Genomic DNA, 14,389 nt, shown 5'->3' on the forward strand with positions numbered 1-14,389 from the left:
TTTGTTTAAGAGGACGAAGGAGCATCTGCCCTGTAGCATCTAATGGCATCCGGCAATGATTAGAAGTGTCCGCCTGGAACCTTTGTCTTATCTTTCCTTGGTATTTTCTTTGATATAGTGGGCGTTGTAGTAATTCGAAATAGAGATTAAGACTCAAAAGAACATGTCTCATGCAGACTCTCTTCGTAACAAGAATTGAAACCATTACGAATCGCATTGTTGATTATTGTTTCTTAGAATGAAACAGCCCTAAGTATTAATTACGTTTAACCGGAATCCTTGTTGGACCTTTTCCAAGTTCTGTAGGTTAATCACGTACGTACTGGCGTGCCCTGGTAGAACGACCTCGACAAGATTTCTCTCCACACTCCTGTTCAATGACGTGTCTCACATATGCCTTATACGCACCAAACTCCAACATGTCGTTCTTCTGAACTCCCCAAATCCGACACTCAGAACTCATTCTATCCTCCCCCGGGAATCCATCTCGCACTTGTACAGGATCCATCTCCATGCTGCAGTCATCTTTAAAACAACGAGACCCCAAGCCAGAAAGCCCACATACCTCAACCCCGCAAGCTGCGAAGAAAGCCTCCTCAACCAGTGACAACCACCAACCCAGGACCCTTTGAACCGCTAAAATCCCACCACCAATACCCATCTCGATCAAAAGCAATGAACGAATCCGCTCCGATTCCGTACAGGAAGGTCGAACACCACTCCGCAATCTGCGCCCAAGTGCACGACGACTGGTACGAGCTCCTCGCCGGCGCATTCATCACCGAAACCAACACCCTACACCACAACGACACACTGCACGAACGCGTGCAATACCACCACAAGTGGATCGCGATTGCCAGCAAGCACGTCGGCAGCAACGACAAACAGGTCGTTGGCCGAGCTTTTCGGATCTTGAGGGACGTCTATCCTGACAGCAGTTTACGTTGTCTTGCGCTCCAGATCGCGACCGATTCGCTGTCGATGTGGATTAAGCCTGGTCATTATCTGGAGAGGGCGGAGGAACAGGTGAGGAAGCAGAAGCTGTTTATGATATATCGGGAGAGGGAGGTGGAGATGGGGCGGGGGGTGGAGCGGAGCGGCATGCAGGGGTCGCTTTGGGCGGTGGAATGAGCGGGTGGGAAATCATGAGATTTACTAGATAGCGTGACGGTGATTGGGAGGAAGGAGACGTTGGCAAGGGTTAGAGGAGTTCTTGTTTTGCTTTCGTTTATCTTTTTATTTTATATTCTCGTACACCTGCAACATTACTAGGTTTCCGAATTTTAAAGAATAAAAACATCAGAATATTACCTCGAAGTTACATGGACGTTTTTGACCGATCACGGAGATCACCATCCTAATAGTGATAATAACCCCAATTACTTATGATATGTGACGTTGTTGAATTCCTCTTGATCTTCAGCATTTCAAGATATCCATTTAGACCTAGTGAAAGCGTGAATACTTGGTCAAAGGTCGCAGTTAGGCACAGAAGAGGTGCTGGGTGCTTGGAGAAGATGTGATTAGAACCAAGAACAATAGGCGGTGGATTGGTTTAGTTCGAGAGCTCAAAAGCTCTCATCCCCCAGTTTGAGAGAATCGTTAATTGAATCATTTCGCTCACAATACAAGAAGCTTTGTGGACCTTACCGTGAGATAGTATGGGATATGTAAACTAAGCAGAGGATTTGCAAACAAGGTCACAGCGTTGTAGAACTTCATTCACGGGATCGTTATGGTTATGAATGAATTGAACTAAAATAAACTAAGTATAGAAGGTGGTTAACACCACGCAGAGTAATGAACCGAAAAAGAGGAACCGTATAAACCCAGAGAGAACAGAAACCTCAACCCGGCATAGACATGTATCAAAATAAAATACTAAAACAGGAATTGAGAAACGGAGAATGATCTCCCCCTAGACCATGGTAAAAGAAAAAGAACGAGAACAAAAATACCCATCCCCGAAAAAGAAACAAATAACAAACCATCAACAGAAATATGAAAAAGGAAATCGTCAACAGGGAAGCCTCCGAGAAAGAAGAATGAAAACCTAAACAAAAACACCGAAACCCCCGAAGAATCCACACCTAGAAAGAAAAAAAGAAAAAAGGACCTGCGGAGATCCAGAGCCCAAAGAAACAAAAAGGAAAACAAGCCTACCCAGCAGCAAGAAGACCTAGAAATCGCGCCTAGCCCTCCCAAACCGATACTCCTTCTCTACCGGCTCCCCCGCACTCTCACCCAAGAACCACAAATCCACATATCCCCATCTGATGACGAAAACGCCATAACTAACCATAATTTCTCCATCATAGCCACAAGGCTGGTACGGAGTGGGCGGAGGCCTCGGAACTAACAGCCATCCTGCCAACGGCCTCGTGACAACCACCCGGACGCTCTCGATTTCCTCAAGGTCCGGGCCCGACAAGATTTCTTCCAACTGCGGGAGAGCCTCGGCAAGTGCCTCCACCTCCCAGCGATTCCGCGGTGGTGATGGGGGTGGGCTTGGAGGAGGAGTCGGGGGTGGACTACCGCGCAGACTATCCGAAGGCGAGTCCAGAAATGTAGGTAAAGTCGGAGAAGACGCCCCTGAGCGCCCGAGGACCTCCATGTCACTTACCTCTTGTAGTTTTCTCGAGAGGACGGCCTCTGCCTCATCGAACGGCTCTAACGCGGCCTTGTTTGAGTCCCCGGTTGGGGTGTTAGGTGGTGGCGGGGGAGGTTTCTTTGGCCCTGGTACTGGGTCTTTGTTCCCGATGGCGAGTGGGTCCTTCACCGGTGCTCCGATCCGCGGCTCGAAGCTCTGCGTTGGCATAGTCGCGTTTGGGATGTCTTTTGATCTGAGGAGATTCAGAACCCTCGACATAGATCGATTCATCCTGCGTCTGAGCTCAACAAGCTCTGTTTTAGAAGCCATAGTAACTGTTCGGTTGTCTGGAGGAATCGAAAGTGGGTGCGGGTAGAATTAACGAGGTAGATTCTGGTCAACAACTCTAGTGAGCGGTAAGATGAGGATGCTATTCCAACGAAAGATGTAGGCAGAAGTGGCAAGGTGAAGAGAAGGTAATTCTCCAAAACTCCGGGAAGGAGGCCGTATATAAACCCCCGGCCTCTACCCTACAATATCGCACGAGCACAGCCATTGATGAAGCACCTGGTGACCAATCCCTGTCATTTCTATGAGTCCACGTGTTGATATGGAACATTAAGGTTTAGTCCTACGACGCTATCAGTAGAGGTAGGTGGATGTCGTGAGAGAGCGTGTGGTGGGGTACGTCCTGGGTCCAGATACTGTGAGCTAATAGGTTCACTGGATGTCAACGGACTGTGCTAGTGACAACGGTTCTGAATAGTATGTTGATCTCGTGGGTTGAGACGTGAATTCCTGGGGGTGTGCTGGGGCTGCTGAACATGGAGCTTGAATGGACGCGTATGGGTAAGTATGAGTTTCAAAGGTGTAGGAGATCGAGTACCAGACCTTAGAACAGCCGAATCATCGTTTGTGACTATGAAGAAAAAACCGAAACCAGTTTTAGGCTTATGGCGAAACCAGCTTTTTGATGATGAAAGATACATGTAGTTAGCAAATCATAAAGCTATCACGCAATAAGGTAATCGAAGAAGTCTGGCCACGCTTACAGGCCGAGCTGTGTCCTTGACCCCTGAGGACAGGGGATCAATATACTTGCGTTTCCGTAATTGCCTAACTGGTTTTGGCTAGGTTTGCCAAGCTGTCTCCGTCGCCCGTGCAAACCTCACAAGCTAAACAGCTTTTACCGGAGCATGCTTCTTCTCTCACTCGCCGTATCGATTATCTCTTACTTCCATCCTTTCCTCATCACTCGAGCATCCCATTTTAAGGTAGGTCTTAAAATCTGGGTTCCGCTACCGGCCATACGCGCAGCTAGCCATGGCAGTCAACCTGTTTTGATACGTGATTTGATATATTTTGAGTAAACACCTCTTTCTGGTACCGGTAAGTAATAGAAACTCAGAAACGCGTGATCTATCAACCCTAAGATTCCCCATGTGCTGATAGCCATCCTAAATAGTAACCGGAGGTGCTTACTTCTGATCATCATCATCATCCGCTGATATGAAAGGATGGAATATGATTAGCTGGATTAATCTCGTGGTTCCGTGGTACTACTAAGCAGTTAGAAAAGTGATTTGTACCACATCGAGTTCTATCGGATTTAAGGTAATAATTGTTCCTTAGTAATTTGGTACCAGCTTCACGTACGGGTGTTTTTACAGTAGTGCAACACATTCGACGGGACATGTCCCATGACGACTGGAATCGTGTTCTTTCCGAGGTCAAACAGAATGATGTGTCAGACTTTAAGAAGTCGCAAGCCGGGTTTCGCTCAAATTACTCTGGCAATACTTTCTATACACCTAAGTCGCGAGATTTTACTCAATATGAACTGCGCGTATTGGACGAGGAGAGATACTGGGATGGGATGGCATTGTTATTCATAAAAAGAGTTCACTCGAAGCAACATCGAGCAACGATCATAGCGATCATTACCAGTACGACCAGTACAGATACCACGAAGCAACCAGCGTTAAGGAGAAAACGGGTTATATTTCTATGAATTAACCTATGATATCTCCGTGCCTCACCGGATTCCGCACCAGCAGCTCAGCACATCTAATCATTTACAACCTCCTCATCATAAGGCCATACCTTTCGATATTCACCCCCTCCGCCGTTGCCACGACCCTAACCCTGCTCCTCCCACCCCACCCCTGTACAGCCCCCTCGATTGGCCCCAGCCTCCTCTCCCTCACACCCCGCTGCGTCAAATTGAACGCCGGCGACGCCGCAAACTCATCCTTCTTCTCCATCATTGGCGTGGCATCTTTAATCTCAGCCTTCGGCGTGAGAAACTCGACAACAGCGTCGTAAGCCAGACTCTGGCGGCGGTTTGGAGTAGGAGTACAACCAGCGCTTGGGGGAACTGGTAAAGGTGTCTCAAGTGCAAGGATCGTCTTCCCGCGTTCGATCGCCGCCAGGAGGGAGGGCAAGTGGTTGCCGACGGGGACAGCGCCGCGCGTGGCGGTGGTGAGGTAGGTGGGGTCGTCGACCCAGGGCACCTGACCGACGTGAGTGTGGGCGTCAATGTGTGGCTGTTTGTTGGCGTCTGTTTCTTCCTCTTCTTTGGCATCTTCGTCTTCATCCTGAGAGACCTTTCTATTAACGTTGCTCATCATGGGCCCGCTCTGAGTTCCGGTGAGAGTAGGGATAATTCTTTGGAACAGTGGTGGTAATTTAGGCTTGACGTGCGGCGGTCCAGAACCGACATCCGGCGTTTTATCACTTCCAAGCCCCGGCATAGGCACCTGCACTGGCACATCCACCTTCACCGGCGAATCCAGCTTCATCGGACTGCCCCTTTCATCATTCTCCTTTGCGTCACTCTCTCTTTCACTACTCTCCTTCAAGAACTGCGCAAACATGCCGCCATTAAACACCGTCCCCTTCACCGGATCCTCGCGCAACCGCATACCGCCATTGTCCGGCGGACGCTGGAAGAGCTTAAACGGGATCGGCCTACCAACATTCTTTCTCGCTCGACCAGTGCCACGGGCGAAAAGAGAGGGTGTGTCATTGAATGTGAATTGAGCGGCAACGGGCTTGCGAACCGCACGGACACCAATGCAGGTTGTTACTGATGTGTTGGCGGCGGGCAGGTCTTTGGTAGCGGTCGTCGTCGTCGCGGCAGAGGGTGGAAACTCCTCGAGCGAGATTGTAAGTTTCTCAATGGTAAGGATTGTTTCGGCGGGAAGGTCTCTGAGTGCGGTCGTGGCAGCACCTGCGAGAGGTTCTTGCGGCGGGGTCGCGGCTTTCTCTGTGGGCGGGTTGATAATTTTCACCGCAGAGGAGAGAGCGGCGGATGCTAAGAACTGCTGGAGAGGGATTCCGACCTTCCCGGCGGAGGGAATTATCGCAATGGGAGGCAGAGCGGGGATCGAAGGTGCGAGGGAAGGAGGAACCGGGGGCTGGCGGAGAAATGTGCCCATGTGGCGCTTGTAGGGGGAAGAATAGAGGGTTCCTCTTCCTTTCTTTCTGGTGCGAACAGGGGCCATTCTCCGTGCGGTGTTGGTCGTGTAACCTTCAGCGGGCGGTGATTTTTCGACCGGGGTTGTGATTAGAGGAAATGGGGTGTTGGTGGGTGGGAGAGAAGAGACGGGAGAGCGGCACGATTTAACGGGCGGGAATTGGGGGAAAGCGCACCTGTTTTGGGTCTCAGTTTGGTAGGAATATTTGTCACTAACAGGGCATTTGTGGTCGTGGAAAAGTGTTTCGCACCGACGGATACTCAGTTGGGGCTGTCTATGGACTCTGGGCTTGCAAAGACGACACGAAGAATAGGAATAGGTAAAAGGACTGCTAACGCCGGGAAATCTCACAGAAAAACCCCCGGGCTTACGCCGTTATATTTTAAAAACACGGGACATATCGGTATTAAATTCGACGCTGAAAAAATTGCCCACAGAGTCTAGAGGTCTGAAATATCACTTTATCGAAAACAAATGAGTTGCCTATACTAACAACCTAGATGCGGCCAGGATGCTATACGCATTGCTTAACATCCGTACCCCCGTTGCGGCTAGACCTCTAGGAGCTGCTTTTGTTTAATTAGTAGTATCGACTACTCGCGGACCGTTCTGACCCCTCTTAAGGATTTAGATTAAAAGTAACTAACATAATTGATATTAAAAAATAAACTAATCAGGAAGTACATTATCACCGAATCCCTTCCTACAACATAACCAGCCGCAGCCATAGAAGCAAAAAAACAGACACAAAGAAACAATCTCTCTAAGAACCTACGGACGTCCCCCTCTGGCTCTATAAACAGGACTATAATGAAACATCCATGCCTGCAGCCCCTCTACCGCGTTGTTCCTCACATCCCTCAAGTGCAACACATTGACCCGACAAAACGGACACCTCAGCCTCTGCATGCCCGCCCAATACTCCCTCTTCGTGCATGTCTTGCACACCCGATGACTGCACTGCACAAACTGCACACACGCAGTTCTGCGGTCACAGATCGTGCACGGGTCGTCGATGGGCGTGTCGGACGGCGGGTCGCTGTCTTCATGGACGCGGAGCCGCGTGTGGTACGACTCTTCGACCATCTCGTATTGCTGCTGCATATGGGTGATGACAATGACAGCAGCTTGATGAGCAGCGAGGGCCTCGTTGCGCGCTGCGAGGCGCTCCAGGTCGGCTTCGGTGGGGTCGGGGAGTGGGGTGTTGGTGGCGGGGCTGCGGGGCGAGCGACTGAGGAGGCGGCGGAAGGACCCGGATCCGGACATTGTGAGGTTTGACTGTGGGCAGGTTAGTATGGGAGCGAGGAAAGTATCTCGTGAGTGGAGTCTTGTGGAACTAACATGAAGATTACTGACTACTGGCTTCGATAGAACTGATTACTTTGAAGGAGAAGTCAAGGTGGGGACTCCTCAGATATTTCTAGTTCGTACAGCTGCGACCAGATAGTTGTGTGGAACCTTTCACAGCCTATTCGGGGTATACAAGCTATTTAAGGAACTATCAAGTTTCCTCAGAATTCAATTGGACCAGGAATGGACACTCCCATCATGGTGCTCGTGATATGCTCCATTCAATACCTGGAATATTTCTCTGTCATTTGATCATGAGATATTCTCCTATTCTACTAATTGTGCTACTGGACTCTGATAGGTTGTGGGGCCAGCGTACTAGCTGGTGACTCGAAAGACCTTGTCCTTCCTGACCTGGTCATTTGAGTTCGTCGAACACACATTGACCCAGTGTGTCATGAGGTAGGACTGGACCCCAGTGTCACACCTGAGTTAGAACTACGTTTCACCTATCCGGGGTCCTAGGCGTCTGATAAACGATTTACTTGTGTTTATCTGTTCAGTCTTTATGGTAAATTGGTAATGAGCCTAACAAAATGGAACGACACCAGACAACGCACACAGGAAACCCTAGCCCTACCCACCTCGTACCTTCTACAGCTTTTACCACCTCGACGGGAACTGGCTAACCATATAGTATCAAAGGGTTATGGTTAATAGAGATCTCTGCGGCCGATTGATAATATCACTAAGTAGTTGAGCAGTCAGTTTTTTTCGAAACGTCTTGTTCGCTGAGCCTTGGCGTAAAATATCATTTCCAGAAACGGTGGTTTGTGAGCGAGTGAAAAGAACACCCCCCACTGCTGGTTTCTGACATCCACTTACGCTCTAATGAACCTAGTAAAGTTCCCGAAATCAGTTTCGGAATTGACGGTTTTTATCTTTTTTTTCCCTGACACTGTGATTATTGAACTGTACAAGGTCCTCGACCCCAGCCACTGGATCGAGGGGTACATTAGTGGACTTATATAAACCGGTTTCAACACAATTATAACACGGTAGTTAGTATAATTTTTCCATTTTACTTCACGGTTGACCTACTACGGAAACCATAGCGGAATTAGCCGGCCAGATTTCACAATCACCGTGGATCACTCGGAATGAGTACCTCCCCTCTGCAACAGCACCATTCACATTCAGAGTATTGTGGACAATTTTTATAAGAGTTTATTGCTTTAGCGAAGAGTTTACCTCTCCCTTAGATGTCTACTCTCTCGGTGAGAAAATATTTATGATGTTTGAAGGGTTATCAAGAATGTTATAAATTTATTCAAGTGGATAATTATAAACTATTAGCATATCCGCATTATATTATTTCCGCCTATTATTCTCTCAGAACCTGGAGCAGAACCATGACCGCGGTGGGAGGGCGGACGTACGCCGCACAGCTCTTAGAACATCCAGCGGCTTCACACTCACATCTTCACCGTCCTCGGCAGGATACGACCTCTGCGCTGCAGAAACCTGCACACCCAAACAATCCTCCGTCACCACATCATCCACCCCCCCAAAGCCCCTCTCCAGCCACCTCCGGTCCCCATCCGCCATCTCCCCCAGAAACGCCACTAACATAATCTCCACCATCCGCGCCTCCATCCCCGCCCTCAACTCCACACCAACAACCTCATCGAGCCACCTCTCATACACAAACTCATCATCACTGCGTCTCCAGTCCCTGAACTCGTGGAACATCTCACCAATCTCCCACTGTCTGTCTCGCACGTTGCGGTGCAGGCGGAGACAGCGTAGTGCGCACTGGCGAAAGGTGGCGTCGGACCAGCAGCGGACGTGGGCGCTGGTGAAGATGTCGAGGGTGGTGCAGACGCTGCGTGTGAGGGAGCTGGTGAGCTTCAGGAGGCTGTAGTCGTTGTCGGGGATTATGGAGCGGGAGGGGGCGCTGGTGTGCAGGAGGGTGGAGATGTGGAGGCTGCGGGACTCGAGGTGGTCGAGGGCTGAGGTGAGGTGGGGGAGGGGCTTGCCTGTGCGTTTAGGTGGGGAGGTTTGGGGTGAAGAGTTCATGACGGTAAACGTTTTTCAATGGCGTCTATAGAATGTAGTTACTGAGTTTTTGGAGCGACGAAAATGAGACAGAATGTTTTTGGGTTCCACCCTAACATTGCTTATCAGCTCCCGCGTCGCAAGAAACGAATTGAATTGGAATGGCGCGCCATCCATGGCTCATGTACAACATGAGATCTAGCCAGAGTTCCTTAGAATACCAATATGCCCCATACCTTATCTATGTGGGTAACGTGCTTAGTGTGTTGACATGGGATATAGGTTTGATGGTAGGGAAGACGTACACGGAACGAAACGTTGGAGCAGTTTAACGCTTTGGATTACGGTGCTGGGTATCTTTCGAGATATGAGACTTCCGAAGCCTGTACAATAGCAAGTGCCTCAATGGTGTGGTGAACGTAAAGCCCATGCCCCTTCACAGCGTTTTTCGGGAATGAGATAGTGTAGTGAAGGCATGTTCCAAAGCTGTAGCAAGACTAGATTATTGGATGAGAAGAGACGGTAAGATTCCTAGAACTTGATAAGGTATAATTGAGGACTGGTTGTCACTAAAGCATTTCCCCGCCACAACCCCACAGCTTTAGTATACGTAGATGACAGTCACTTATCCTGTATGACAGTAATTCGAGAGTAATCTCAATCCATATCAACTGTAAAGATGTTGAAATAGTGAGCGATACTTCGGGGTTGTGGTCATGGATTAAATCTTCTAGAATATGAGTGATCTTGAATGGAGGTAGCCAAAAGATGCGTATTCATCAATTTGATGAGCGTTTTAGTATCATTGAGATGGTTAATAGTCGGAATATATGATTTTCATCTGATGATAGGCGGTATTTCAGGACATTCCGAAACAGATAGAATGTGTTATATCTCTACCCCACCGGCAGTCGGCAGCATAGAAATAGCCAGAAACCAAGAGGTTTTCCGTAAGTGACAGATATCTCTCTGATCTCTTCAGTTGCCATTCCAGTTGGCGTATTTTCGGTGGTTTGATTCATTGTAACCAGCAATAGAATTCGTATAGAAAACGATGGAAAAGACAAAAAAACAGATAGAACTCACACCTCGGGGGGCGGTCATAAGGATACACAGGATAGCTGTGATAAAGCCCTATATCCATTAGAACACCGAATAGAACCCGAATAGCGGTAGAAAGACTTCAATCCCTTAAGGGAGGTCCTCCATTAGATGTTTCGAATGAGATACTAAAAGGATATATCAGTAAATATCTGGCCCAGCAAGATATATGGTTCTAGGTAGAGCACAATTGCCTCTTGTATTCGTACGAGCAGACATTTGGCGGCATCTACTTGTATCCGGTTGTTTGTGCTTTTCTTCGGGTACTCATGAGGCTGCCAGTTGACAAAAGCATGTAGCATGCCACCTTGCAGGCACTGGAACCACCAAGCACCCGCTGGTTTGTGTAACCGGGAGTAACAACCCCCACAACTGGTCGATGGCTGCATGGTTAGCCGTGGCCCGTAAGAATTATCCAACTATGCCGTATGAAAAGCACGGCATAAAACCTAGCCTTAAGAGATTTTTGAACAATTTAGCTTGTGTTAGTAGCAAGCCAAGACCAAAAGGCAGGTATAGCGTAAACTGTCATCACTGACCGGCCTCGAGCCGCGTTGGTGTTTGGCTGTTGGTCGTTTTCCTTAAATACCCCTCTATCCCCACCTTTCTGATGGACAGTGGGCGTCGTCCACGTCTGGTGTGTCATAGCGGACACCAACAGCAGTGCTAACGGTACGTACCACGATCACCACATAAGTGGCTATCTGACTCTGATGAAAATTAAAGAAAAATAATTTGTGGGAGACGTATTGAACTGTGTTTAAACTAGGATACAAAACTGTCCACTACAGAAATAATCAGCAATAATAAATTCTTCCCCAAGACATATTATCCATTGATTCTTCAGCAAAACCTGCGTATCCTTTCATAACAAATTCCAAGCGATTCCCCCTTTTCGTTTCCCACTTTCTGCTTCGAAGATTCTTCACTTAATTCATGTCAACGATAAACCTTTAAACCATTCGTGTACTCCTCCTAACTCGCCACCATAGCCAGCAAGTGTTCTCAAGGTGCTGAGCAATGATTAAATCCTCTCAAGTCCCCCGCGGCGGCGAAACAGCCGCTCGTTCACCTGAGGGGACTCCTCATAACCCTCGACATCAACCTCGCTGTCACTCAAATCGAAGAGCTCACTGTCACTATCTTCCAGATCTTCCCCACCTACGAGAATGGGGTCGTTACCAGTCAAGCTACGACCAGCCAGCCCCGCAGCATCGGCGGCGACGGTTGCAGCGCGGGCTGCATTTGAATTGGATCGTGTACGATAACGGTGTCGTGGCTGGAAAGAATGTGCATCTGGTGAGAGGGAACGACGACCGGCTGCGGAGTGTACTGAGGAGGCGCGGGATCCATGGCTTCTAACAGGGGATCTGGAAGCAGAGTGGATGGAGGCAGCGCGGGAAACATGATTCCTGGCAGGGGACCTGAACGCGGAGTGGAATGACGAAGCGTTGGAGGCATGGCTCCTGATAGGGGACCTGGAAGGGGTGCGACCGGAGAAAGCATGGGAATGATGGCTTCTGGCAGGTGATCTAGAGCGCTCCCTATAGGAATTGATGTTGGCCGAATGTCTTGAGCTAGCCTCAGACCTATGATCCTGGAACCTAGCATCAAACACAGACGATACTCGAGATTCAGAAAGAACTGAGTGTCTTGAGCTCGCCTCAGAAGCGGGTGGAGCGTAGTGATTGATGTTGCTACCATAGGCAGAGGATGTAACAGACACAGAACGAACTGATTGGGGTGAACTAACTTCGGAGGAGGGTGGAGCCTGGTAACCTGGAATGTAAGCACCAATTACAGAGGATGCAACTGACTCACTGCGTGCCACACTCTGTTGGTGGTAGGGGGTTCTGTTCACCGGTGTGGGTGTCCCTGGTGGCGTATATGACGAATGAACACTACGGTTACCTCCATTACTGGACAGACCATTGTCGTATGCGTTCAAGGTAGGCATGGACGAAGGAATCTCAACCTCCATTTTAGGGAAGTCTTCCTCCGGGTCTTCGAGGGCCTTCAACCCAAGGGCAAATTGTTCAGGAGTGATTACGGGTGCATTCAACAGGTGGGGAGGCATGATTTCAACTTCTTCAGACCCGCCTCTTCTTTCCCTCTCGAACTCCTTCATACCATCACGAAGAATCGCTTTTACGTGTTCTGGATAACCATTCATGCTTCCATTGCTACTGGTGGCTGACCCTCTTGACACTCTTGGGGTGGGACGAACTACCAGAGGACCTTTACGAACACCATAAGGAGCGACTCTAGCACCGGCGGGGACTCGGGCGTTCGCTACGTTGTAGGTGTTGAGATTCCTGTGCCTCTGGGGAGTGATGACACTGGTTTTTTCTTTCTCGTGGGTGGATGGGTTGTTGATCGCATGTTTGGCTGCTGCCTGGGCAGCAAGCATTCCGGGATTGGGGATAGGATGGTTGCTTTTCGAGATCCGATGAGCACCTGGACCGGTAGGAACGGGCATGTTGTTTCCGGCGTTTGAGGAAGTGGTGTCACCGTCATCAAAGGCAGCAACAACGGTCTGGGAGCCATTACTGCTGCCAAAGAAGGCATTGGTCTGGTTCAGTGGGTCATATCCCTGATGGTAACAAGTTGTGTTAGTTTCCGGTCTTTACCAAAGTTGGGGAAATGTCGAGGTAAAAAAAATCCTCCCAAAAAAAAAAAAAAAAGAAAAGAAAGTACAAATGCAAATACAAGTGATGATCATAGCTGACCCAGACATGTTCAGGTTTTGCTACATCATGGACGGGGATAATAATTACTCACAGAAGGGGCAGGAGCATTGAAGTCCTGCAAGTAACGCTTCTTGGTGACCTTCGCATTGGGATCATACCCCTTGTAGTCAAGGTCCTCATCCGACTCACTATAGCGTGGGTCTCTTGGGATCTGTCTAGGAAGGTCTACTCTTGCACTCTTAGAAGGGAGCATGGTAACAGCAGTGACATTGTGTTGAAGGATGACTGGCTTGCGGGATTTGAGATCGTAATTGGCTGCATAGCCATTGCGGCGGGGCGGAGCCATCTCGACAGAGAAGAGGTGGTTGTGAGATTGCTAATTGGGGTTGTGATGAGGGAGAAAGAGTGATATTTTGTTTTGAGATGAAAGATGGGGGAGGTGGGAGATACTGGCTATTTATATGATTTTTTGCAGCAACGTGGGTGGGAGTGATCTGTTGCAGTGCGGAGACAAATGTTCAGGTAAGTGACTTGCAACAGACAGTAATTCAGTCTTTCTTACGTTTTTCAGGTCATAGAACCCTAGCCCTGCTGCCTTTGGGAGGACGCGACTGCAATTGGGGGATCAATTTCCCTCTTTGCTAATGAAACGTGGAGGGGTTAGGCCACCCATCTGAAGTGGTATGTCTCGTTCTGCCTGAGGGGATGAAATGCAATCATTATGACGACATCAGGCCGCGCAAAAAGAGATTGCACTTACAATTGTTTCCCCTTATTCATTTAGCGTGCGAGTTTGAATCTCTAGGAGCTCTAGACGAATAAACGAGAATTCATACCAGGCGTTCGCAGAATTCCTCCCGCCTACATCACGCAATCAACAGTGCTTCCATTAACAATCCAAGATGCAGCATCCTGTTCTTGGGCAAACCTCTCTGCATCCATTTTCACCCATGAACACATCGAACACCACCATTTCTGTCGCCGAACTGATTTTCAACGAATTTTCATGATTTAACTACAGAGTCGCCTTTCATGATTCTAGATAATTTTGGACAGTTATATCATTTCCAGATTATAGCGCGATCTGTGTAACAATCTGGATCATCCCTGCCTCAGCACTTTACGCGTGCTGCACTGGTCGCGTATCTTGTAGCTGCACGGATCTTGCAGCTGCATGGATC

The 14,389-nt window shown here is 48.8% G+C and overlaps 6 protein-coding genes across 6 annotated transcripts; 1 reads left to right on the forward strand and 5 right to left on the reverse strand.

The window, feature by feature from the left end:
• Positions 1 to 675: 675 nt before the first annotated feature.
• Positions 676 to 1,131, forward strand: H6S33_010985 (uncharacterized protein; the record flags this gene model as incomplete). The annotated part of the gene is made up of 1 exon (XM_044842364.1): positions 676 to 1,131. One exon carries the CDS (start codon positions 676 to 678, stop codon positions 1,129 to 1,131), a length of 456 nt encoding a protein of 151 aa, XP_044696915.1.
• Positions 1,132 to 2,179: 1,048 nt separating this feature from the next.
• H6S33_010986 (uncharacterized protein) lies at positions 2,180 to 2,920 on the reverse strand (the record flags this gene model as incomplete). Its single annotated transcript, XM_044842365.1, has 1 exon — positions 2,180 to 2,920. One exon carries the CDS (start codon positions 2,918 to 2,920, stop codon positions 2,180 to 2,182), a length of 741 nt encoding a protein of 246 aa, XP_044696916.1.
• Positions 2,921 to 4,665: 1,745 nt separating this feature from the next.
• On the reverse strand, positions 4,666 to 6,096 carry H6S33_010987 (uncharacterized protein; the record flags this gene model as incomplete). Its single annotated transcript, XM_044842366.1, has 1 exon — positions 4,666 to 6,096. One exon carries the CDS (start codon positions 6,094 to 6,096, stop codon positions 4,666 to 4,668), a length of 1,431 nt encoding a protein of 476 aa, XP_044696917.1.
• Positions 6,097 to 6,840: 744 nt separating this feature from the next.
• Positions 6,841 to 7,335, reverse strand: H6S33_010988 (uncharacterized protein; the record flags this gene model as incomplete). Its single annotated transcript, XM_044842368.1, has 1 exon — positions 6,841 to 7,335. The coding sequence occupies one exon, from the start codon at positions 7,333 to 7,335 to the stop codon at positions 6,841 to 6,843; it is 495 nt and encodes a 164-aa protein (XP_044696918.1).
• Positions 7,336 to 8,751: 1,416 nt separating this feature from the next.
• H6S33_010989 (uncharacterized protein) lies at positions 8,752 to 9,438 on the reverse strand (the record flags this gene model as incomplete). Its single annotated transcript, XM_044842369.1, has 1 exon — positions 8,752 to 9,438. The coding sequence occupies one exon, from the start codon at positions 9,436 to 9,438 to the stop codon at positions 8,752 to 8,754; it is 687 nt and encodes a 228-aa protein (XP_044696919.1).
• A 2,104-nt stretch (positions 9,439 to 11,542) lies between these two features.
• On the reverse strand, positions 11,543 to 13,554 carry H6S33_010990 (uncharacterized protein; the record flags this gene model as incomplete). Its single annotated transcript, XM_044842370.1, has 2 exons — positions 11,543 to 13,111; positions 13,300 to 13,554. 2 exons carry the CDS (start codon positions 13,552 to 13,554, stop codon positions 11,543 to 11,545), a joined length of 1,824 nt encoding a protein of 607 aa, XP_044696920.1.
• Positions 13,555 to 14,389: the final 835 nt, after the last annotated feature.

The sequence above is a fragment of the Morchella sextelata genome (assembly GCF_020137385.1).
Source record: "Morchella sextelata strain SCLS chromosome Unknown scls_5, whole genome shotgun sequence".
Lineage (NCBI taxonomy): Eukaryota > Fungi > Ascomycota > Pezizomycetes > Pezizales > Morchellaceae > Morchella > Morchella sextelata.